Genomic DNA, 27479 nt, shown 5'->3' with positions numbered 1-27479 from the left:
TTTTTGCGATTATTTCATGAATAAAACTGTTCAAAACCAAAATTTTATTGTAATTTATTTATGTAAGTACCATTAAATACACAGTTTTTATAAATATTTGACGATTGAAAGTCATCACTTTTATAATTTTTAAAACATGAATTGTCATTAATGTCACTGAATGTATTTTTTCATAGCAACTAAGGGCATCTGACGTAATATACTTAACGATGGGAGATTAACAAAAATTATTGATTTAATTCAGATTTCTGTAGATTTCTATTGGTCAGAATCTCCTATGAATGAAATAATCATATTAATTAAATTAATTGATTAAGATTTGGTCATTTTTTAAAGACTCGTAGAAAAAATATTGTTCCTAACTCTTGCAGAAAGTCTCTTTTCCGCACTCGATTGCTTGCCTAACTCCCGCTTCGCGTCGTTCGGCAAACTGCAGTCGCGTGCGGAAAAGTATGACTTTCTGCACTTGTTAGGAAAATAACTACAGTCCATCTAATTTACTTACCGTTGCACGTCATTATCTACGCCAGAGATCTAAGTTGACATAGTTGCCAAAGTATAAAAAATCCTGAATCCATTTTAAATCAAATATATATCACATAATTATTGTAAACGTGGATTATACAACAAAACAAATTAATATTCAATGTAAATAAGTAAAAACTTAAGAAATGGAGAACAAGAATTAAGTTATAATCTTTTAAGATTATATATGCATTGTTAATAATTAAAAAACGGCTCCGAACTCTTGGCATGAAGCCGGTAGGTTTCTTTGTATATGTTTACAATAACAACTAAAAAAGTTGTCAGATACCTCGATTAATCCAAGTCGTGATAAAATTAGGTGAAATTTATATTTTTATAGTAGAGGTTTTTAGAGTAAAGTAAATAATAAAAACAGTAAATATAATAAAACAGATACTTATAATAAAGAATATAAACAAATATGAAGTGTCATCACCGCAACTGTCAAATAAATGTTACCAATTTATTCTAAAATGTCACCTTCGTTCGATTACAGTTACAGTGTGTTCCGAACAAATCTGCTTCATAAAAACGCTTTATAATCCATTTATACAAATTAAATGAAACATATTATTGTGTATTTCTTTAGGTTAACATTAATAGAAATCGTCAAATATTATTTCTACGCGTATATAATAAAATATGTATAGTGGCTGTAATTCCAGTGTACTAGGCAAAATGATTCTAAAAAAGAACACACCTACCGCCTAAATATTTCGTGTTGGTACCATGTGACGTCACAGGCTATGACGCGGATGACGTGCAACGGTTAGTAAATTAGACGAAGTATATATCAGTATTAATAAATTTTATAAAAAAAAACTAAACACAAAATACAGTCCAACCCGCTTATTAGAATACCGGTTATAGGAATATCCCGGTTTAAGGGATAGAAATTTGAGGTCCCGAAAATGTTTCTACTGGTCACCAATGATCGGGACCACTGATCTATTTTTCATATCATCCCTTGTTTTTGGACGTATTTATAAACTTCATTCTTAACGTAACTCCAAAAATGAGCCCAATTTATTAAATTCTGATGATCTGGATGGCCACGCTACTGGTCATAATAAATTTAGAGATAGGGAATGTTATATAAAAGTTAAAGTACGGTAATGGTTCTCTTCAATAGTGTTATAAAATATAGGGTGTTCCATTTAAAATTACTGAGAAAATAATGCACTTGCGTTTTGACTCACCCTGTATTTGATATAAAAAATTACCAATATCAATAATTTTTGAAAATGTTAACAATAAATAAAAAATATGGCATCAATAAACCATTGCTGTTGTGCTTATCTTCATTTATACGGGGAGTTGATTTTGTTACGATTTTCATATAAAATTGGTTATAACTTTGTAAATACTCTGTATAACACGATAAAACTTTATATTTTTGTGATTGGACAGTTAAGAAGATTTCGAATATAAAATAAAATATATAGTGTTCCATTTAAAAAAAAAACATAAGTTTGGTCTGCCACTAGGTTATCGAACAACCTGTAACATTCTAACTCTAACTCATTTTATAATATGAAGCTCAAAGTTGTCTACAATTTTTGTTATTAACTGTTATTGCTATCTCTTTTTATAGCGGATCTATTGAGCTTTACCACACTACTCAATCACCCTGTATATGTGTTGGACAGTAAGTTATCATTGTTGGTGTAATGACGTAATCGACGATTTTTTTAAATATCTACAAACCTAGCTCACCATACTGAGAAATAATAATTAGATACCAAGATACCAAGGAAAACAGAGGACTTGGAAGAAAAATAATATGGTGGCTAAGAAACATCCGACAATGGACACGGCTAAATGTTTGAATAGCTATAAGAAAAGTTGAAGACAAAGAAGAATTTGAAATTGTAGTAGCCAACCTCCATTAAGGAGAGGGTACTTTAAGAAGAAGAAAAAGAAGAAGAAGAAGAAGAAGAAGAGCTCACGGGATACCTCATTTGAAAGGTCTCCCAATCGTATTTTCAACAATGAAATTATTTGAATATTTATTTCTACAAAGTTAATGGTAAATTGAATTTACATTTTCAAAATTAAAATATAATTTTGGCTTTTATTAAACCAATGACATCTCGTAGACCACCAATTTCTTTTCTCGTTTTCATGAAACCTCTGTAGGTGTAAATTGATCCTTAGAGCACTTTGGAAATCTATGGTATAAATAAAAAAGAAAAAAAGTGTTCATTATGCTCTCTAAACTTTTTATTCAAAACAGGATTTCTTATGTCACATTTCTGTTTTGCGTTAAACCATTAACTATTTTTTAATATTTGAATATTCCACAACAAACTTTCCTATTCCTAATTAGGAAATACCACAAACAATAACCAAAAACTAAACAAATACCAAACCAATTAGTGTAGAATAAACGTTATATTAAAAGAAATCGCTTGCTATGAATGCGCACGTTTCCTCTTATTTCTTGGTATGATTGAGAGATATCTGCAGAAACCGTGACAGATATTCGACTTTCAAATGAAAACAATCAACACACTTTAACTTGTATTTAGAACAACTTAGGCATAACTCGACTAAAAACGACTACAATAAAGTATAAGGCCTTAGAAAAAGTAATGTCACCATGTGCGCATGCAAAAATGCAGCAACTGTTCATAAGCCAGTAAATGAGAGCAAAAATATGATATTACCTCCGATTATTATATATGTATATTATAATACATGGATTTTTATGAAATTTTGAGAATAGGCTCTAATTACCTCCGAATTTAAAGTCTACCATATGCCTATATACGCTTATTATTTTTTAGGGGTGAAAACTACCCCTTATTACATTAACTAATATTTTTAATTAATTTGTTATTTTGGTTCATTGTTATTTTTCGTTTTTTTTTATTTTTCAACACTTAAAAACAACCCCTATCTTTATAAAATAAAAAATTAAAAAACCTACCTTTGAACATATCATTTATTTATCTCTTTATTTACACGACATTGATATTTTTTTGTTATTTCGGTATAATAAAAATATCTTTTTGTAATTATATATCCCTTACAAACTAGATACCCCTCATGAGAGAAAATATAAAAGAAAAAAAATGAATATAAGTAATAAAATTTATACAAAAGATGTATGGAAAAATATGTAAAAATATTTGGACATCTTGGATATTAGCGCACCTTAATATGTCTGTGTAGATATTGGCATTGGATCCGACCGTCACATGTAACACCGTTGCCGTATCCTCTATTTTTTCATACTCTCACGTTACAATTTTTTGTGATATTATATTTGTGTGTGAAATGTATCATTTTTGTGTATTTTAGGTATGTTCTAATATGTTATGTATATAGATATAGGTTTTCGCGGTCAGACAGACAGACGGACAGACAACCTAGGTCTAACTTCTCACCTTTAGTACTATCCTTGGATTATAAGCTTTAGTTTGACACCTCATTTGTCATTATACCTAGTATAATGACGAAGAAGTAAACGTTATTATTCTATTATTCTTGTAGGTACATTTAACATTGATTGTATCCAAGGTCTCCAAATATTTTAGACACTTAAAGAAAAACAGTCGTGTCACTTATTCTTCTTGTGGTGTTGTCTCATGTAGTGGAGGTTAGCGACTACACTGGCAAACATGTCTCTGTCCAATGCAGCTCTAACAAAGATGTTGAATCAAGGCCGGTCTAGTATCCTATATTTCTAAGCCATGAAACCTGGCGCTTACCGGGACCCAGTTTTTCATCTTACCCTATATGATCACTTGCGCAAAGCGGTACTATTCGTTTCTCATTATGTGTCCCAGGTAGCTAACAGTCATGTTACTAACTTATTCTAATCTACATCACTGTCGTCATTTTCGTTCGTTCCTTCCTCATCTTTGTCAAAGATTGTAGGACTGTTTTGGAAGTTAACACCAGCACATCCCCCACTTACAGCGTTACAAAAAAGCCTGATCGTTCTTTAGGTGCATGACGCGCTGCATCTTAGTAATTCCTGCGGCGCAGGTGATTTATCCATTTTTGTGGGCTGCAAATATCCATTAAAATTATCCCTCCCCAATCAATTGGACTGAGAGCTTTATTACAATAAACTCTCTTAATGTGCTCATCCAAAGCATCTAATATGGGTACGAGCGATGCCAATTTTATAGCAGTGCTTTTCACCAACAGCTATGAAAAGTGAGTAGTCGGTATACCGAGATCCCTTTCTCATCTGCTCCAAAATTCGTAGTTGTTCAAAAATTGAAAAAAAGTTGTTTGGTTTTTTTACAATAACTCAGTTCATTTTAAAGATATCGTATCCATTCAAAAACCGTTTTATAGGAAATTTCAACGACTAGAAAAACACATTTATTACATAAATTAAAAGTCTTTAGTTTTTAAAAAGTAAAGAGTTAAAGGGCACAAGAAAGGTGATACTCGTGCTATCAATCTAACTTAGACTATTGATATAGCTGAGAATCTCCTGGACAGACAGAATAACCAATGAAGAAGTACTAAGAACAATAGAGAACAGCAGGGAGATACTGGATTCCATCAAAATAAGGAAACTACAATATCTGGGTCATATAACACGTGGTGACAGATATAGATTCCTAAAATTAATAAAACAGGGAAAGATTCAAGGAAGGCGCAGCATAGATAGAAGAAAAGTGGCCTAGCTGAGAAACCTCAGAGAATGGTTTGGATGCAGCTCCACTGAACTCTTTCGGGGTGTGGTGTCAAAAGTTATAATAGCAATGATGATTGCCAACCTTCGTCACGGAGATGGTACGTATAAAAGAAGAATGAAAAAGAAACCAAAGCTTTTGTTAAAAAACCCTACATTTTTGTACTGAACCATTTTTTTCGTATCTCTTATTATTTTCGAATTACATGGAGGAAAAGACAGATTTAAAGAAAATTGCTTTATAATTTCATCTTATTGATGATTATTGATTTTGATCTTATTTGATCTCATTGACTGTACTATTATAAAAAGTAATGTCACCAGGTGAGCATGCAAAAATGCAGCAGGCAACTGTTCACGGCATTCTCATTTTCCATTCTCCGTAAGTAATTTTCTTTCTTGCTTTATTTGTCTTTCGAGTCGAGATGCTCTCAATCATGTCGGTAGACGCGTTCCGTTATAATAAATTATAATCTTAGATTGTTTTACTTAAAAAGCGAAAATCGAATCAAAATTGCTCGGATGTTTTTGTGCAAATATTTGTGCATCGTGCAGATCTTTGCGTTTTATACAGTGTGGTCCATAAGTAATTAAAAGAAGAAACAGTAGATTCTACACTTTAAAATATTACGACTTAAGTCATTAACATTGTATCGAGTGTTCGCACAGATGTTTAATATTGACAAAATTTCCTGGAAAATTGATCTTGACACTAAAAAGCCTCAGATTATATTAGATTATAATGAAACCAAAGGCGGGGTGGACACTGTAGACAAGATGTGTACTGCTTACTCGGCTTCTAGGATAGCAAAGACATGGCCGTGTGTAATTGTTTTCTACAGTCTGATATATTGGCGGCATAAATGCTTAAATCTTATACAAATTGGCCTGTACAGTGTTTTACAAAATGCAAAAAGTTCTATACAACTGCCAGCTAGATATCTCATTGAGAACTAGAATACTTAACTGCTATGTTTTCTCCACCTTGCTCTATGATGTTGAAGCCTGGACAATGACAGAAGCCACACAAAAAAGAATCCATTCGAACTCTGGTGCTACCGTAAAATGCTCAGAATATCCTACATGAGACGACACGACAAATGCGGAAGGATGAACAAGGAAAGAGAGCTTATGCTTATAATAAAAGAACGGAAAACACAATATTTTGGTCACATCGTAAGAAATCAAAAGTAACAACTGCTACAACTTATAATCGAAGGAAAAAACAATAGCAAAAGGGGACCAGGAAGAAGACGCAACTCTTGGCTTAAAAACCTACGACAATGGACGAATATGTTCTCCATATAGTGGAGTCAATGAAGGTTTTCACCTCCGATTTCGTTGAACCTCCATCGATTTTCATGAAAATTGGTAAGTATGTAGAGGATACCTCAAGAAACAAAGGTGACATGGTGCCAACTTGCGCTTTTACCCTGGGGGGGGATGCCACCCCTTCTCGGGGGTGGAAATTATTTTATTAAAAATAATACCACTAATCGATAGAGGGACAAATTATAAGTAAAATTTGTTATATAAAGTTATTTCAATAAATCAATAGTTTTTGAGTTATTAAAGATCAAAAGTTTTGATTTTTCCTGAAAAAAATCCATGTTTTAAAGCAGTTTTTCATAAATACCTCAAAAACCATAAGCTTCTTCAAAAAAGTTGTTATTACCAAAATCGAAGATAATATAAAAATAAATAAGCTCCTTATTCGAAAAATCCTTTATTACATATACAAAGTGAGTTATATGCAATTGAATGTATATTTTTTTCCGCGAGTACTCAAATCTTAGTATTCAAGCTTAAATAACAGGAAAATGATGCACTTTGTTAAATATAGATATTAAACATTTTAATAAAGTACTTAAAGGTAACTATCAAAAAGCTATATAAGAAGTCGATATCATCAAAATTAAGCAAGTTATGATGGAAATAAGAGGACCCTTTCAGATTTTTTAGGGAAGAATGAAAAATGAAACATACGTCATTTCCACAAAAATTAAAATTTATAGTAACCCATTTAAAACTTTATTTATTTTAACATGAGTAATAACTTCAACAATTTTGACCGGTTTAGAATGCATATTTTTGAAAAAAAATACGATTAAAAAAAATTAGAGTTTTTCAAATTTTCGTGAATTTCATTTTCTTTTGATAATAACTCCAAAAATACTCGATATACTTAAAAAATGGTAGAGAACAAAATTTTAGTTTTAACTTTATTTAAGCTTTTTCTTTCTTTAATATTTTTTTACGACAAAAAATAACCGAGATAGAAACATTTAAAACCTAAATTTTACTGCGAGAACCATGTAACCGGGGCCCTTTCACCTTGTATTAAAAAAAATAAAGGATTTAGAAAATTATGTTTAATACAGTGTTCTATAACTTTTACTTAGCTTTGTAATGGTTTTTGGATAAATCTCATATTTCAAAATTTAACGGAGTTATTTTAAAAAAACCAATAACATTTTCTTTGAAAAAATTTTATAGCGGAGATTTTGTATGTATACAGGTTGTGGGAAGTCCAATTAGTCGTTTGTTGTAGGAGATACGAAAAAAGTTTATTTAGGTGAGATTGGGGCATACATAATATCAGAATTTAAATACATTTCCAAATATACAGGGCCACCCATATTGACAGGGTGAAACAAAATTATCTTTTGTTTAATGGAACACCCTGTATATTTTTACATTTTTGGATTCTCCTCTATGTTTTATTTCTTAAAATATCAGGTTTTGTGATGTTATACGAAGTAGTTTAAAATATAATTACGTTTTTATTTTCAAATTTCATAGCAATATTCACCCCCTGTATAATTGTAGTGATTTGACATCAGAAAATCAATTTATGTTCAATTGTTTTTTAATATAATCTATTATTGTTAAAAATTATTAATCTAGCAAAACGTTTAATTTTAGCTAATACAGGGTTGGTCGAAACTGAATGAGTGTTTTCTCAAAGTTTGAGAGTATGAGTTTTCTCAAACGGAGCAGCCTGTAATGCTTGTAATGAGCATTGTAATGAAATGCTATTGTATGACACTTTATTATTTCCCACCCTGCCAGTGAGAACTGAATTTATTTTTGAAATTCCTAACTTTATGTCTTTAATTATTTTAAATATTGTAAACGATTAAACAACAATCAAATTAAATTGAAATGATTAACCAGTGTATATCTTCCACATTTACTTCATATTTAACGTAGCCTCCCTAACAACACAAAACATTCCAGGAATGTACTGTCAAAGTTCTATTAATGTTTGAATGTACTGGACATTCAAGGAACATTCGGTGAATATCTGATTAAGTTATTCGTGAAATGTTACCACAAGACATTCTATGAACATACTACCAATGTCCTATATTTTAAGAGAGGCCATTTACTATTCAATTTGCATTCATTTTCAAATTTGCTGCGCGTGTATATGTATTTAGGCAATCCAAACCACGTGACTTCTGGTTCTGGTTGGCATGGCATACAGGTTACAGAGGTTATGTTTGTAATATCATTTCATTTCATCATTTCACTGTTTATCGTCATATTTTGGATTTCGTTTGCTGTATTTTGTGAACTTTTAGTCCAGAGAAATAAGATTTTTCTCGTGACACATCCCCCTCCAGGCCGAAACCAAATTTTTTGAGTAGTATGGACATCTATATTATTAACCTATATGTTTCCTGCAGCCGATTTTGATGATATACATAGTTATAAACAAATGAAGATCGAAAAACGGTAAATTATGGCTTTTTTCGTCTATTACCAAAAAGTTAAGCACTTTAAACAAATTTGAGAGTAAGAAACTCATAAATCGTATAAAAAACTTCAATTTGGCATTCGCTGAATATGTCCATCCTTATTGGTTGCTTAGAAAATTGCAAAATAAATCATAAATTTTGAGTTTTTATAAATATTCATAACTTAGGTAAAAATTAACTTAGAATCTTCTTATTACACGGAATGCCGAGACTTCTTGTACTAAAGTTATATTTTAAATTTCAAAGCAATTGGTCAAATAGTTTAAAAGTTATTTAATTTGTTTATCCCAAATTCATTTTTTTTGCAACACTATAAGTCAGAAAATTACGAGGTTACAATAATACTTCAGACAGTTTATGAAAGAAGAACATTTATACTATTACCTTAATTAAAAATAAATGACAAAAAATAATTTTAAACGGTGTAAAATTATTTTGCAAAAACATGTCGATATTTTGCTTACTTATAAACAATTAGAATAACTTTTTAACCGTTACCCGTAGAAAAATTATTTTTTCATATTTAGAAAGACTGAATTTTTATACACATTTAGAAAGAAAAACAACTGTTCTAGGACATTTAGGGAAAAAGTTAGCCCCCCCATTTTTTTAATTCACATGTTTTTGCAAAATTATTTTGAAATATTTATAATTATTTTTTGTCATTTTTTTTAAATTAAATAAATACTATAAATTTTCTTCTTTCATAAACTATCCAAAATATTACTGTAACTTCATCATTTTCTGACTTACAGTGTTGCAAAAAAAATTAATTTTGGATAAACAAATTAAATAACTTTTAAACTATTTGACCAATTGCTTTGAAATTTAGGGTATGATTTAAGCACCATAAGTCTCAACATTCTGTGTAATAAGAAGGTTCTAAGTTAATTTTTACATAAGTTATGAATATTTATAAAAACTCAAAATTTATGATTTATTTTTACAATTTTCTAAGCAACCAATAAGGATAGACATATCCAGCGAACGCCATATTGAAGTTTTTTGTACGGTTTATGAGTTTATTACTCTCAAATTTGTTTAAAATGCCCAATTTTTTAGTAATAGACGAAAAAAGCGAAAATTTACCGTTTTTTGATCTTCATTTGTTTATAACTATGTATATCATCAAAATCGGCTGCAGGAAACATATATGTTATTATTATAGATGACCATATTACTCGAAAATTTTGGTTTTGGCCTGGAGGGGGTTGTGTCACCAACACGATATTTTTTTTCCTTATTTCTCTGAACTATTTATAAACTTTACCACACTGCAAAGTGATTATTTAAGGAAATTATTATTGGAGACACCAGATGTTTGGAGAAAGGTAGGGCAAACAATTTTTATCAATGTTCATTTTTCTCTGATATTTATCAATATTGATGAATTTTGCAAGCAATAACATTATTTCTTTTATTGTTTTAGATAATTATTGAAGCTGAAAATAATTGGGGATTTAAATCCATATACAATTCAGTCAGAATTGGATTTTACCATAAAGTGCATTCCACCAAATTACTATTATAGATATTATAGATGAAAGCATACAAAAGCCTTCAGGCACATACATATTTTACAGCTGGATTTGTTTTTAAAGTTGGAGTAAAGTTGGAAGTCACAAGCAACAACTTCGTAAGTACCTACAAGAATATTGAGGAAATCCAGCTCCTGGATACTACTGGGCAAACTAGAAGATTGAAGAGGACAAAGCCTTTTGAACTAGTTTGAGTGATAGTGAAAAGCAGAGCATAATGCTTGTGTGCATGTGTATGTTAGAATAGTGTGGTTAGAAAAACAGAGCATAGTGCTTGTGTGCCTGTTAGATTAGATAAGAGACGCTATGGGTAAGCTCTTCATTTTAAGGAACAGTAGTAATTTAGGTTAAATTAAAATTGTTCATTGGTCAGAGTTATGACCAGATTGTAATTCTAATGAACAATTCAATACAATGAATCGTCATCGTAGTGATGATTATGGAAAAAATATATGACAAGATTTTGTGCAATAAAAATGTTTATATTTATCAAGGATGTATTATTTGGTATGGCTACATATACAGTCGGAAAAATGAAAGAATACCCATGAATGAACATATAAAACACGCTGTATTTTCCTGTCATCTTGTCACAAAGAAAATTGTCCAGTGCAAGTAACAATAATTATTACATGTACTTGTGCTGACCAGTTTTTTGTGTGACACGGTGACAGGAAAATACAGCGTGTTTTATATTCTTGGGTATTCTTTCATTTTTCCTACTGTACTTCTGGTATATCGTCGGTGATGTGACAATACCTCCTATCTGCTTTTTCATGAATTTTGTAGGAGATGAAAAACTTGTTTGGGCCACCTCGTGTTTTCATATATTTTTTGATTTGTTTTGTAGTAAATTCAACTATCTATTTACTACAAAACAAGTCAAAACTTACGTATGAAAACAGGAGATGACCGTAAAAAATGTTTTTCGTCTCCTGCAAAACTCATGAAAAAACATATAGGAGGTATTGTCACATCATTGACGATATATTTCAGAGAATGTCTAAAAAATATACTTTGAATGTCCTAAGAACATTCATGGAATGTTTCAACAAGACATTCAGTCTAAACAATATACTGTGAATGTTCAAAGAACATTCGTAGACATTCATGGAATGTTCCAACAAGACATTCAAGGAATGTTTAAAATGCTGACACAGCACTTTCCTGGGACTTTCCAGGGACGTTCGTGTGCTTTTGGGGACATTCCAGGAATGTTTTCAATGTCCTGTGTGTACCTTCTAGGAACATTCCTGGAATGTTTTGTGTTATTAGGGCTGTACCATAACATTGCACAGATTATTATCCCTGTATAGCAACTATATACCATGAATGTGAATTCATACTTGAGAAATGTCCTATATCCAGTCTCACAAAAAAAGGGATTCCTCAAACATAATATATATGCAGACAAAATCAGCCAAAGTGAGTTGCGATATCTAATTAAAGGCCCTACCAAGTTGGTTTTGTTGAATATAGCATGGAAGCACGACGATACTTTAGTGATAAGCATATTTTTCGTAGTAGCTATAGTATGTTGTTTTATATTATGTATTACCTATATTAAATTAGTTTTAGTATGTTTCGTTTATCTAAAAAAATGTAAAACAATCAAAAATTCTGTTTTTCTTGTAGTTTTGTTTTTTCGTATAGATATTGTTTTATATTGTATTAAATTGAATTTAGTTTTAGTATGTTCCGTTTGTTTGTAGAATTATATTTAATTAGATTTGCTTTAATTACTAAAATAAATAAATTTTCAATTATATTTTATGTATTTGTGGAAAAGGAAACCTAGCATTAGCGGTCACATTTCTATAACGGCCAATTGTTTTCTATTTTTAGTGGCCGTTATTGTCAGGTTTTACTGTATCAATAATATTTTATAAAATTATGAAATATTATTTAAATAAAAAATTTATAAACTTGATAAAAGAAATAGGTCTGGATCCAGCGTATGAAAAAAAAGTTGATTAATAGCAAGCTGAAAATTTGTTAATAGCTTAAAGGTGTTTAGTCGGACAAACTTTGATATATAGAAACACTGGAACAGGGGAAGTTTTAATTGTGGAACAGGTTAAAAATTTGGAACGGTCAGACCACGAAAACGGCACATGTATTTTGTCCGACAGAACAGACTTAAACTCTCCGAACAGAGATTAAACTCTCATGCAAAAATCAGACTGCTATTTATCACCAAATGGGCGTTTTAATGAGTGGAACATGTAGAATATGTCAAATGACAGGAATTATGACAGGTGATAAATAGCAGTACGATTTTTGCATGAGAGTTTAATCTCTGTTCGGAGAGCTTAAGTCTATTCTGTCGGACAAAATAAATATGCCGTTTTCGTGGTCTGACGGTTCCAAATTTTTAACCTGTTCCACAATTAAAACTGCCCCTGTTCCAGTGTTCCCATATATCAAAGTTTATCCAACTAGACACCCTTAAGCTATTAACAAATTTTCAGCTTGCTATTAATCAACTTTTTTTTCATACGCGGGATCCAGGCCTAAAAGTTTGCTTAGAATTTACTCCTCTATCTAATTATGGGGTTATTTTTAATAAAATATTGTTCACCCATGAGAAGGGGTAACATCCACCCCCAGGATAAAAGCGTAAGTTGGTACCACATCATTTTTGTTTCTTGAGGTATCCTCTAACTACTTACCAATTTTCATGAAAATTGATGGAGGTTCAACGAAATCAGGGGTGAAAACCTTCAGTGACTGCCTTTTTGGAAATATAAAAGATTAATTTTTTTCGTGATTGTCTATTTGCTAATTTTCTGATTTTTGGTTGCTATAAGGTTTAAAAAATTAATAAAAATTATAAATCATGCACATAAATGTAAAAAAAAATATTTATTTTACTTAATTAAACGAGATTGCTTGAGCCAGAATGCTGAAATCTGCATTTTTATCATTAAAAAAAAAGGTGGATTTCACCCCTAAAATGCAGAAAGCGCAACTTGGTGCCATATCACTTTTGTTTTTTGAAGTATCCTCCAACTAATCAACAATTTTCATGAAGATCGATGAAGGTTCAAAGAAATCGTGGGTGAAAACATTCAGTGACTACACTTTCAGAAATATAGAAGAATAAGGTTTTCGTGATTTTCGACTTATTAATTTTCGGATTTTTGGTTGCTATAAGGTTTGAAAAATTAAAAAAAAATGTAATTCATGCACATAAATATAAAAAAAATTTATTTTTCTTAATTAAACAAGATTACTTGCGCCATAATGCGGAAATCTGCATTTTTTACAATTTAAAAAGTAGGGGTGTATTACACCCCTAAAATGCAAAAGCGAAAGTTGATGCTATATATCTTTTATTGCTTGAGGTATCCTCTAACTATTTACCGATTTTCATGAAAATCGATGAAGGTTCAACAAAATAGGAAGTGAAAACTTACAGTGACTGCACTTTCAGAAATCTAAAAAATATTTTTTAAAAAAGGGGTGTATTTCACCCCTAAAATGCAAAAAGCGCAAGTTGGCACTATGTCACCTTTGTTCCTTGAGGTATCCTTTAACCACTTACCAATTTTTATGAAAATCGATGGAGGTTCAACGAAATCTGAGGTAATAACTCATATCCACCTTCATTGACTCCACTAATAGAACTATTCAGGGCAGCTGCAAATAGGATTAAGCTATACGAATTAAACTACTATTAACTTTTTTGTAAAAACTTTTTTTTTTCAGTGATTTACAAAAAACCGCTTCAAAACATGCATTTTTTTCACGAATAATTAAAATCTTTGTTCTTTAATAACTTAAAAATATTGACTTATTTTAATAACTTTATATAACAAATGTTGCTTATAATTTGTCCTTTTTTTGATTTGTGCAGTTATTTTAATAAAATAATTTTCACCCCTGAGAAGGGGCGGTATTCACCCTCAGGGTAAAGGCGCAAGTTGGCACCATGTCACCTTTGTTTCTTGAGGTATCCTCTAACCACTGACCAATTTTCGTGAGAATCGATGAAGATTCACCGAAATTGAAAGTAATCGTTGATTTTTACCTTCAGTGACTGCATTATACAAAATAAATTGCAATTTACTGTTCTAAATGCGCGTAATTTGGGAGCTCATAAATTATTAAATGATATCTAGTCGCCAAATAATTAATTTAATGTATTTTAAGTACAACTTTCTCTTAAGCCGGGAAGATGGGGTAGTTTTCTTGCGAAGGGGTTGTAGCTCAATAATCGAAATGCACGTGATTTAATAGTTTATTCTTAGAATATATAAGCTATAGGAATTATATCCGCAATACGATATATTTTAAGTTTTCTCAGCAAGTTAAATCAATTAAATGGTTGTTTGGGGGTGAAGGGGATGAGCTCAAAAATCCAAACTATATCATTTCAAGAGCTCATAAATATCTCGTAATTCTGCCGCAAAAATCGATTCAATATTCCTATTTTTAAGTAGTGGGGGGGCTGACTACTATATAATATATATTTATAATATTAAATTCCTGCTCAGTGGAACGAGCTCAAAATTTTTAGTTTGCGGAATATGAGAGCTCATAAATAGCTCATAAATCAGGGCTGTTTGTTTTTTAATTTTTGCAAGTGGGTGGGGGGCAGCTCAACACGGGTCAATTATTTTACGTATTAAACCACACCAGGGATTTTCAGTCTGTCAAGTAATTTCTTCTAGATGGCTGCGTGCAAAACTGTTAATGTTTGTCGCGTTTTTACTTCAAGTAATAAGAGTAGGTACCAAAAAAGTGGAAGTTGCATCCGGACGCAAAAAAGTAAAGTAAGCTACGAGGCACCAAAGGATGACCGATTATAATTGACCATATGAAATTAACAGGGCTCACGTACCATGAAACAATATGTGCACGTAGTTCTTTTCGCTGTGCATACTCACTGTGCATATTTACTCAGTTGTTACGGGGCTAATTTGTGCTGCATGGCACTCTTATGAATTTTATTTTAAAACTACCTACTCACTGTTACTAATTACAAGTTTCAGGAAAAACGAGTACTGGCCATGACTGAGCTGTAACTGTGATTATATGTTAAGAGTGCAATGATAAGCGTATCAGGACAATACTAATCTCAAGATATGGCTATACTATGGTCTATACTTTGCAGAATTTAAATCTAATATCGATATTTCGTTGATTATTTATTTTTTCAACGTCAGCAGGAACACTACCTACTACCTTTGATTGAATACGCGATTCGTGTATTCAATCAACGCTACTACTAATTAACGGCAAAATGTTATCTGTGTATCTAATTGTTAGTTAATTTTGTAGTAAGTTCATGATGATGTTGAAAAAATTAATAATCAACGAAACACCGAAGTTTAATTTAATTAATTAAACCGCGTCCATATTCACTGAGCCGAGCTTTAGACATTCTCTCTGACATCATATTGGCGCTTGGATATGGGTTGGCGCGAAGATTTTTGACGGCGTGATATGGATTGGTAGGTGGAGCGGACGATGTTTTCTTGAGGAGGGGTACTGGTGTCAAAGACAACTGGGTGGTGTCATCTCTTTTGCTTATACAATTTGGCGGTTTTCCGATCTCTATGGCTTCTCGGATAATTCTTAATTTATAGAAGCAGATGGGGGCTATGGTTCTGGAGTGTTCAAAGTCAGTTTTGTGATCTGTATGAAGTTGGTGTTGTCCTAATAAATGAACTTATAACAGATTCACTTTTGCAAGATTAGGCTATTTACTGAGTTAGTTGGACTGGTATGTCTATGAACATTCTATTTCATTAACATTACTATTTTTTGACATTCAAATCACACAATATCCAATGAACTCTTCCTTTTATAAAAAAACAACAAAAATAGACTCAGGGCCCATAAAAAAAATCAAAAATGTTCTCAGTCCTAAATAACTTTGATGCAGAAGGTAGCTATCACTTTGTTCATGCCTGAATAATAGGCATCACATAGAAATTAAAAATCAAGATCCAATTTTAATTATTTAATAACCGTATGGATATAAATAGCCTAGAACGAAATATTTTAATACATTTTTAGCTATGCGAATTTTACTATTTTTCTATTATGGACTATGATACTGATATTGTTTTATTTTTCTAGGGTTTCCAACCAAAGCAGTGAAATCTTCAATGTGCTATGTACCCCTCCAAGTAACAAAACAAACGGCCATATTACACCAAGAAGATCTCTACAAAGTAACGATTCCTTCAACAAATTATTTGGCTCACCCGAAAACAAGAGACCTCACCCCAGAAGAGGATCCTTGACTAAACAAGGTAAAGACTAAAATATTAACTTTATTAGTAATAATAGTTCCAAGCTAAGTTGTCAATCTAATAATACATAAACCGACAATAAATCTCGTTCTACATACCACCAGATTGAAAACAGGTGGAAACCTCTCTGGTAACAATCTCCGAGGCTTTTAAAAATTATAAGCCATGCGGGTGCCAAGACGATCAGAAGATGAGGGAATTTTAAACTTTATAATTCACGTCCCATCTGCTCAGCGCTGTAAAGTTCCAACGAGAAGGTTTCCCAAGAAGAGTAAATAAATTAAACATTATGGATGTATAAACATTTTCAATTTCGTTGCAACCCGAAAATGCAGCCGCATTATATTCTTGTTCAATCAGAGAGTGCAGGAAGAGTCTATACCGGTTTAGGGGCTTTTTTGCCCTTCATCAGTAGACACATATCCTCTTTTCTCTGACTGAACTAGTATAGGATATTTCGACGCGTGCCGTCCCGGATTGCAACGAACGAAATGGCTGGGGTGTCGTAGCGACATCTGTTAAGAAACAAGCTAAGTTCTCAATCTAATAATACATAAACCGACAATAAATATCGTTCTACATACCACCAGATTGAAAACAGGTGGAAACCTCTCTGGTAACAACCTCAGAGGCATTTAAAAATTATAAGCCATGCGAGAGCTAAGACAATCAGAGGTTCCCACCTGTTTTCAATCTGGTGGTATGTAGAACGATATTTATTGTCAGTTTACATATTATTAGATTGAGAACTTGGCTTGTTTCTTAGCAGATGTCGCTACGACACCCAGCCATTTCGTTCGTTGCAATCCGGGATGGCACGCGTCGAAGTATCCTAGTTCAGTCAGAGAAAAGAGGATATGTGTCTACTAATGAAGGGCAAAAAAGGCCCGAAACCGGTATAGACTCTTCCTGCACTCTCTGATTGAACTAGAATATAATGCTGCAGCATTTTCGGGTTGCAACGAAATGGAAAATGTTTATACATTTTTAATAGCAATAGTTCCATTTATAGAAGGCCAGTGCTACGGCTACGTTTCAACAGCCTCTTATTGCCTCAGGTTTTACCTCAGGTCGCCCTGAGGCCTGAGGCTCGATATTTAAAAATATTTAGAAGTTCTCGCTGGCGCTTGGATTCGATCCCCAACCTTCTGCGTGGAAGTCAGATACTCTACCGCTCGAGCTTACCGCCTGAGCTATCAGTCACATTTAATTCATCTTCTTATTGTGCCTTGCGCCGTAGCTTTGGAAACTAAGTACTGCACCAAAGATTTTTCCGGATGAGCGGTCAAATCATCTCCTCAGTTCTTTCATCCACGAGTTCTGGCGTCTTCTTACTAGGGATGGGAAAAACCGGTTATAACCTAAAACCGGTTTTTTACTCCGCAATAATCGGTTTTACCAGTTGTTTTTTTAACCCTGTTATATCCGATTTTTTCATTTTACAGTAATAACCGGTAAAAAACCAAATAAGTGAAAAAAATAATGAATTCAGAAAAAAATGGGAAAATTTTTACCCCCACACGCACGAATGAGAAATTTTAAGCTCACCGAAACCGATTTGACAACATTGATGACTGATTTGGATACCGATATGGATTGACATCGATTAGAATGGAGTATCGCAAACTAAAACTCAATATAAATGTAACCTATTGGCTATTGACTAAAAAACCGAAAACCGAATTTTGGAATAACCGATTTTTTTGACCGGTTATAACCACCAGGTTATATAAGAATAACCTATTGGCTATTGACTAAAAAACCAAAAACCGATTTTTGGAATAACCGATTTTTTTGACCGGTTATAACCGCCAGGTTAAACCGTAGGTGAAAAAAACCGGTATAACCGGAAAACGGTGATTTGTCAACAACCTCCATCCCTACTTCTTACTGATTTTTGTTCTATACTGTACCTTCAAATATGATTTTTGGAGTAATTTATACATTTAATTAACTTTATTATAGTTATTAAAACACAAAATAATTATAATATCGTATATTTTCAGATGTAAACAACCGCAATCCAGTAACAGGAAATGGAGTAATGTCTTTCGACTGCAAAATATCCAAAACTTCAAAAATTTACACAGGTATTGTATAAAAAGTTGATTTAAGTAGAAACTTACACAAACATATAGATTTATTTTATAGTTAACACTCTCTTTCTCACCTCCCTCAGTTGCTAAACATCCTCAAAGTGTTCAACAGAGAAAGCAAATTAATAACTGTACCTTTGAGTAAGTCAAAGGATTCACATATAACATAATATTGGATCGCTAGTCAACACAACAAACACGACAAGAAACGAAGTAAAAAGACCCATAGCAATAGCAAACAAAACTCACGATGGTCTTCAGATATATTTGAGATATAAAAACCTTAAACGTGCAGTAAGGCTCAACATTTACAAGACCCGTTTGTCTTTGAATTATGAGTGTAACCAGCAATACGCAGATCCAGATATTGCGAAATTTATTAAAACGCAGAATATAAGCTGGTCTGGACACATTTCTGGGATGTCAGATAATGAGTACAGGAACATGAAGATGTTGATTAATTGTCAAACCCAAAGGGCAGAAACAGTAGAAATGGACGGTGTAGAAGATAAATTGAAGATGTAAAAGAATACCTCACAATTCTAAGATATAATGAAAATAAAGAGAGACCACCCACATCTGTTTATGCACATTTCATTGTCTTAAATGGATAGACATTGGGAATCTATCAATTTATCGTTCGTTTGTTTTGTAAATTGTAGAAGGCTCAGATTTAGGCTTTAACCAGAATTCGTTTGTCAACGTAAGAAATCTTTAGTTCTCCGGTTATTTGCGTATCTTTTTGCTTTTACTATATGTCACTGATGTGTCTATTACAAATTATTTCTTAATAGAAATAATTTGGTTTGGATTTGGTTTCAATTCAGAGCATACCAAGGGCTGTTTTCAGAAGTTCAAGACAACGAAGTTCACCTCCCGATATTACTAACTGCGACGGACCCCTATTAACACGCTCTGAGGTAATAAAAGCCATACAATCATCAAAAGATGGCAGAGCGACTGGTCCTGATGAAATTCCAACTGAAATATACAAGCTTATAAAATGATAGCAATGTTTTAGAGGCTATAACTTCGTTTTTCAATACCATTTATACCAGCGGACAACTACCTAATGGTTTTTCTAATTCACTGTTTATATCTCTACCTAAAAAGACAACAGCAAAAACCTGTGGTGATTATAGAACCATCAGTTTGTTAAACCATTTATTGAAAATTTTTCTGAAGGTAATAATACATGGTTGTATCTACAATAAATGCGAGGAATACCTGGATGACACACAGTTTGGTTTCCGTAACGGGTTTGGAACGAGAGAGGCACTGTTTGGAATGAACGTACTTGCTCAAAGATGTCGGAATATATCTGTAGACATATACTGTTGTTTTATTGACTTCCAGAAGGCATTTGATCGTGTTAATCATTCTATATTGATCGAAGCTCTAAAAGACATTGGCTTGGACGGGAGAGATGTTCGAATAACTGCAAATTTATATTGGAATCAAACAACATCAGATTTAGTAGATGGTGTGAAATCACAGGCTCTTAATATTAAAAGAGGAGTACGGCAGGGATGCCTCTTGTCACCCCTGCTTTTCAACGTTTACTCCGAAAGAATTTTCAGAAAAGCACTTACTGAAAAACAAGAAGGAATACTTGTGAACGGTGAAGTCATCAATAATTTGCGATATGCGGACGATACAGTACTCCTAGCTTCTACTCAAGAAGATCTGCAAACACTACTTGATAGTGTCGTTGAGAGTTGTAGGTAGGCAGGTCTGGATCTGAACATACGGAAAACCAAAATACTCGTAATAAGTAAACAACAGCATATAAAACCGTCTATAATATTTAAATAATACCAAACTTGAGCAAGTTGATAAAATCGTTTACCTTGGACAGCAATTAAATTGTAACGCAGAAAGTCACGGCGAAATTAGATCTAGGATAGAGCAGGCTAGAGCCGCTTTTAGAAGGATGTCCAAGGTGTTATGTAACAGAGACCTAAAATTGGCATTGAGGATCCGCCTACTTCGCTGCTACGTGTTCTCGGTCTCACTTTACGGTGTCGAGTCCTGGACTGTGAATAAAATCTATCTAAATCGCCTTGAGGCTTTCGAAATGTGGTGCTATAGAACAACGTTTCCCAAACTTATTTTTCCGTGGCCCGGTTATTTTTGTGCTTATCCTTCGTGACCCACTATTTTTTTGCATACCCCTTTTACTTTTGAGAAGTATGCAGTTATTTCTGGTTAACTAAAAACTTCACGTCTGTAGGAAAATATGTTAATTTTATCTTCAGGTCCGGTTCCCCTTCCACAAGGTTCCTATATTTATTTTTGAGGAAAACTAGTGTTGAAAACCCTGCCTCACCCTTATAGGTCGTAACAAAAGGAATTAGAAATTTTATCGCTTTTAAATATATATATTTTATAAAGACAGCCAAAAACCTATGTATCAGTGGTAATTTGTCAAATATGTTTTTGAGTGCCCTAATCACACGATAGTTCAATTACTGACTCAATAGCTAAATCCGGAAATCCTGTCTCGGATTCAACGTCCATTGTAAATGGATTTTTTATCCATAATTTGTTGCTGTGGATGGCTGGAAAATGTTCCTTCAGATTTGCATCCAGTCCTAGCAGGTGTTCCTTGAAAGCCGCTGGAATATCACCCGGCAATGAATTCACGTTATACTCTTTTTGTAGTTCTGTTAGCTTTGTAATTTTCTGCTTCCGCGCGTCGTGTCCACAAAGTTTTTTTTGTTACAGCTTCCACCTTCTCTTGTACTTTAAATACTGTTACATTGCTACCGAGTACGGTCATATTTAAATTGTTCAAGAGGTCAAAAATATCACAAAGATGGCTGGCTTGATTAACTAATTGACATCATGAAAACTGTTTTTAAATTGAATTATTGCATCCCTAGCCGTTGGTGGATGTTGTTCTAAGAACATTGAAATTTCTTCATTCAATTCAATAAGTCATTTTAAAACATTTCCTTTTTATATACAACGCACTTCGCAGTGTAAAAGAAGATGTTCATGTTCACTTCCCATTTCTTTGCACAAAGCAGAGAATACTCTTGAGTTCAGTGGTCAAGATTTTATGAAGATACGTTTTACACACTCTTGCATAGATTTGGTTAAAAACAGTAGCATTTTTTTGACAGCTAATGCCTCTCTGTGGGTGCTACAATGCACCCAAACACATTCTGGTGCTACAGCTTTGATCTTCGGAGAAACCTACGTCAGTCAAAACGCGGTATTAAATAGCAAGACGTGAAACGGCGAGACGACCCGGCATTTTGCTTCCTTGGCCCGGTACCGGGCCGCGACCCATAACTTGGGAAACGCTGCTATAGAAGAATTTTAAAAGTTTACTGGGTGGAGAAGATTCGAAACTCCACAACCTAGATAGCACAAGTACGTTTTATGGACATCCAATGGACGTACATCTGTGTACATTGGAACGTCCAATGGACGTCCCGCTAAGGTACAATGGACATCCGATGGACGTCCAACGAATATCCAGAGTTCACAAAATTGGACGTCCATAGAACGTCCGCTACAAACGTACATTGTACGTTGTATTGGAGCTTTCAGTGTACACCTTATGTACATTCAATGTACGTCTTATGGACATTTGTAGGGCACTTTTCAGAAAGCAATCTAGTATCCATAATTTTATAAATACATAGCAAAAAGCCTTTATAGGAAATAGTTCCTTATAATACTAAACTTATATGGGTCATTCCACGAACATACGCCTGTTTTGGATTACTTCGACAACGAATATTTTACTGTGCAACATAAGAAGTACGAAAGTAAACGGCGCTAATAATTATTCCAATAAACAGCAATGTAATTTGCAATTTACTTTCGTTCTTCTTATTTTACGCAGTAAAATATTCGTTGTCGAAGTAATCCAAAACAGGCGTATGTTCGTGGAATGGCCCATACTTAAAAATATTACACAAAAGACCTTTTTTATTTCTCTTTACTATAACTTCATTATAATATACTTTATTATAGGAACTAGGAACTTCATTAATGCACGACTGCACTTGCACGATAAACAGAAAACACAAATATATCACAGGATGTATTTTCATTAAGACGAGATTCAGATAATGACGCCCTAGGAAGCATGCACATTAAAAGAGGTTTAATCTCTGTTCTGTTTCGGTTCCAAACTATTTTTAGAGTCAGTACGGTTGTTGTATATTACAAGCTGGTTTGCCATTCTGTGAATTATCATAAATAAACCCTCCTTCAGTATTCCACAACAATTAACAGCGATAATCCCCTAAAAGTACCTGGCTAATACTACCTTTCACGACCGATAGCGCGAAGAGCGACAACGTTGTCAAGAAGATTCTCATTTAGTTTGTATTGGGACTTAATATAATAGTCGCGTTTTGTGTAAAATATCCATGGACCACAAATGGATGTCCAATGTACGTTGAAATCAAACGTCCAATGGACGTCCCGTAATGTAGGTACATAGTACGTACAGTTTTGGTCCATGGACGTTTGGACTTTAAATGTACGTTATATGGACGTACATCGGACGTTGTGTGCTATATGGGAATACTAGAACGTCTCAGCAAGACTACTGAGATCATAAAAAGCATCAAGCAGAGAAAGCTGGAGTATTTCGGACATGTAATGAGAGGTCCCAAATGTAGGTTGCTACAAAATATCATGCAAGGAAAAATAGCAGGCAAACGCAGTCCAGGACGAAGAAGAACCTCATGGTTGAAGAACTTACGAGATTGGTATGGTGTTGATACAAGCATGCTATTTAGGGTGGCAGTGAATAAAATTAAGATAGCTATGATGGTAACCAACGTTCTGAAAGGACATGGTACATGAAAAAGAAGAAGAAGACAACGAAATGTGCATAAAAAGATGGTGGTGGTCTCTCAACGAAATTAAATCTTAAACTGACTTTTATTACTTTCTTTTACTCATAAAGTTACTATTAGGATTCGTTGAATTTTTACCTTGATAAATTGGCATGTCGTGGAATGCATATTGTAGATTCCCCATGCCTAACCATCTATCGTCCATTTGCTTTAGTTCTACAGTTATTTTGATTTCTATTTGCTTTTAAAAATAAAATAATATTTCAGAAACGTCAAAATATATATTTTTATAACGCTCCCTCAAATTTTTGTAAACATTTTACATTTAAATTATTTTTCTTTTTGCAGAACGCAATCCAGTAACCGGAGAAACCTACACAATCGTCTCACCCGCTACTACCCCCACCAAACCCATGACAAACGGATTCACAAACGGCACATCCACCCCTTCGCTGAACGGAAATTCGACTCCCTTGACGAACGGAAATGCACACTCTCTGACCAACGGAAATGGAATCCATACACCTAACGGAAACGTGTAAATTCGAAAAATCCTTCTTAAAAAAACAAGGAATCCTTTAGTATTCATTTCCGATGGAAACTTGAGTATTCTTTGCTTCAATTTCTCCACGGCATGTACTGAAAAGTATCAGCTTTTATTAAAAAAATGTTTAAACAGGGTTTATAATTTAGTTCAGATTTAAAAAAGACGATTAAATATAATAGAAACTGTTTTGAGTAATGTTAGTTTTAAAATACTTCTGATCGATAGTTTTCTTGGCAGAAAACATTTGAAAGAAAGATGTTGTTATAAAGGAGCTAGATTACAACTAAACTCTCAACATAAAGAACGATTACATTCAAAACTCCTTTTTTGTCTATGTGGAATATTGTGACTGAATAGATAATAAAGAATTATTTATAAAAAGAACAACAAAAACGTTAATAGAACTTCTTAAAACAACAAAATAAATCTATATGCCAACACATATGAAACAACAGTGAGTGGCTTAGGTATATCTCTTAACAGAATTTCTTGACAGTTGACACCAAAACTTGTCACTTGTCACGCAAGGAGCTGATTGTTAACTTGTAGCTGTTAGCAACCAACAATTATCTGGAAGGTACAGTCAAGTACTTTAATATACCACCTTTCCTTTTTATCGTCCAATTGCAACTAAAAATGAATTTGAATAGATGTGAAAACATCAACAAACATGTATTTACTTATGCGATTTCGACCAATACTTTTCAGTACATGCTCTAAACTTTACCAAAACAACATTCATGTATTAACTTATCACTTCCTTCATATTGCATTTAACTTGTTTTCATTCGTCTTGTTAGTAAATAATAATACATTTTCATGATTTTAATTTGTATGTTGTATTAGTTCCGTACAACTTTAATTTGGTGATTAACGAAACAAGCAAACACCTACGAAACTGTAGACGCAGAATAAAAATATTCTGTAGTGTAGGTTCATGATTATCCTTGTAGCTGTCAAATGTTATCTTGACAACACAATAACTGTCATACTGCATGCCACATGTCATTACTAGTCTACCACGGAGCAATAACACTTTGTCACGGAAGCAACAATTAATATATAGGGCTTTTCATCGATTGTCATTTGTTTCAAGCTTCTGTCATGTGTCACATAATATTAATATATCTACGTCGTACGTCTTTGGTTTGTATCATTGGATATATCAATAACGTATGACGTAGATATATTAATATTTAGTGACACATGACAGAAGCTCGAAACAAATGACTGTGAATGAAAAGCCCTATTGTAAAGGTAGTTAACTTTCTGATTGTTGTTCACCCAACTTAAACTAGAACTTTGTTAATGCCAAATTAAATGTCTGTAGTGGCGTTTTCCTTGGCTTATTATAACGGTAAACCAATTAGTATTCCGAACCAAATTAGCAATTTTTAGAAACTTTAATATATAGGTTACATATTATATATTATAAGGTTGAAAAATGTACTATTGAAGCACTAATAAATAATGAACAAGTATTTATGAAGTGCGCATGCCTTTAGATAGTTCTCTTTGATCCTAATTCTTAAGCATATTATCGTTTTTGTTAACTTTTAATTTATGTATAATTTTAGTGTATTTCTCATCATGTTTATAATTATTTAGACGATATATCTAGTGTTGAGTTTATATAATCTAGGAAATATAGACGTTTTATACCTAATCTAATGTTTATTTCATCCTAATACCACAATATACCTAACAGTGACTATTCCAACTCTAATTTGACCACATGAGCGAAGACATTTATCGAAAAAGCAGCATATGAGACCCTAGCCGCCGCTAAACAAATAGTACCTGTGACAACCGGTTAGTAGACGGAGGTCCCAGTGTATTAAAACGTTGATTGGCATTAAAATCAGAAGTCAGCAAAAGCAATACAGAAAGCTAAAAATAATAAAACACCTGGACCAGATCAAATCCCTGCTAAACTGCTTAAACTTTTGGACCAGTAAGATATTACCTACTTAACCACTTGCTTTAACAAAATTACAACGAAGGAAAAATAGCAGATGATTAATAATTGGAGTCATTGTTTAAAACATTACCAAAAAAAGCAGATTTTAGACTAAATACACACTTAAGATACTTTTACTAATTATACAAAATTGAGTATTCCTTCTGTGCGAAAGTACAATGCGTAATAAGCAATTTGGATTTAGAAATGGTCTAGGAAGGCATTATTTTGTATGCACGTTCTCTTACAAAAAAGTTGTGAGTTCCGAAAGAACGATTAAGTTTGTTTCATAGACTTCCAGAAGGCTCTCAACTGACTACAACACGATACATTTTTGGATTGCTTACTACGGACTTAACCATTAAGATATAAGAATGCTAAAATACTTATATAACAATCAAGTAGCCTCTATCCAAATTGGAAATATTCGTACTGAAAAACTACCCATCAAAAGTAGGGCTCGGGAGAGTTGTGATTTGTCCAGTCTTTTTAATCTATACTCTGAAGGAGGCTTTGGATGACAGACAAGAGGGAGCAAGACTAGGCGGGTAAGGCCGCACCTACATTGGATCCGATTTTCTCCGATCAGATCAGATCCGACGTCGGCCGACGTCGGAATAGAAAATAAACCCATAGTATTAAATGGGGGTGCCTACATTGGATCCGTTTTTCTCCGATCCGATCAGATCAGATCAGATCCGACGTCGGCCGACGTCGGAATAAAAAATAAACCCATAGTATTAAATGGGAGTGCCTATATTGGATCCGTTTTTCTCCGATCCGATCAGATCAGATCAGATCCGATATCGGCCGACGTCGGGAGTAGCTTCTCCTATTCTCATCGAGAAGTGTTTGGTTTCATTCCGATTGGTTGCAAGTTGAGTTGCAATTTTAGTTGCAAGTTGGTTGCAAGTTGGTTGCAAATTGGTTGCAAGATGGTTGCAAGTTGGTTGCAAACTGGTTGCAAACTGGTTGCAAACTGGTTGCAAACTGGTTGCAAAATGGTTGCGAACTGGTTTCAAACCGGTTTCAAACTGGTTGCAAGTTGGGGGTTGCAAGCTAACATGTTTAAATATATTCAATTCATCATCTCCTTAACACATCTTCATCGGAACTCATTGTCCGTGGTCGGTGGTCGGAAGATTACTGAACCAATGTAGGCACCCTCGCCGGAAAACCGGTCTGATCGGATCTGATCTGATCGGAGAAAGACGGATCCAATGTAGGCACCACCTGTCGGATCGGATCGGATCTGATCTGATCTGATCTGATCGGAGAAAATCGGATCCAATGTAGG

The 27479-nt window shown here is 33.4% G+C and overlaps 1 protein-coding gene across 1 annotated transcript in view; it reads left to right on the top strand.

Annotated features, from left to right (window-relative positions):
• Nucleotides 1-25888, top strand: part of LOC114331524 (uncharacterized) — a 325962-nt gene extending 300074 nt beyond the window's left edge. The window contains exons 2-4 of the mRNA XM_028281121.2: nucleotides 16578-16753; nucleotides 18760-18843; nucleotides 24024-25888. Of these exons, the coding sequence (XP_028136922.2) occupies nucleotides 16578-16753; nucleotides 18760-18843; nucleotides 24024-24217 (454 nt within the window). The 3' untranslated portion in view covers nucleotides 24218-25888. The remainder of the gene's footprint in view (nucleotides 1-16577; nucleotides 16754-18759; nucleotides 18844-24023) is intronic.
• Nucleotides 25889-27479: the final 1591 nt, after the last annotated feature.

The sequence above is a fragment of the Diabrotica virgifera genome, chromosome 6 (assembly GCF_917563875.1).
Source record: "Diabrotica virgifera virgifera chromosome 6, PGI_DIABVI_V3a".
Lineage (NCBI taxonomy): Eukaryota > Metazoa > Arthropoda > Insecta > Coleoptera > Chrysomelidae > Diabrotica > Diabrotica virgifera.
This window is presented reverse-complemented; position numbering and strand designations above follow the sequence as displayed.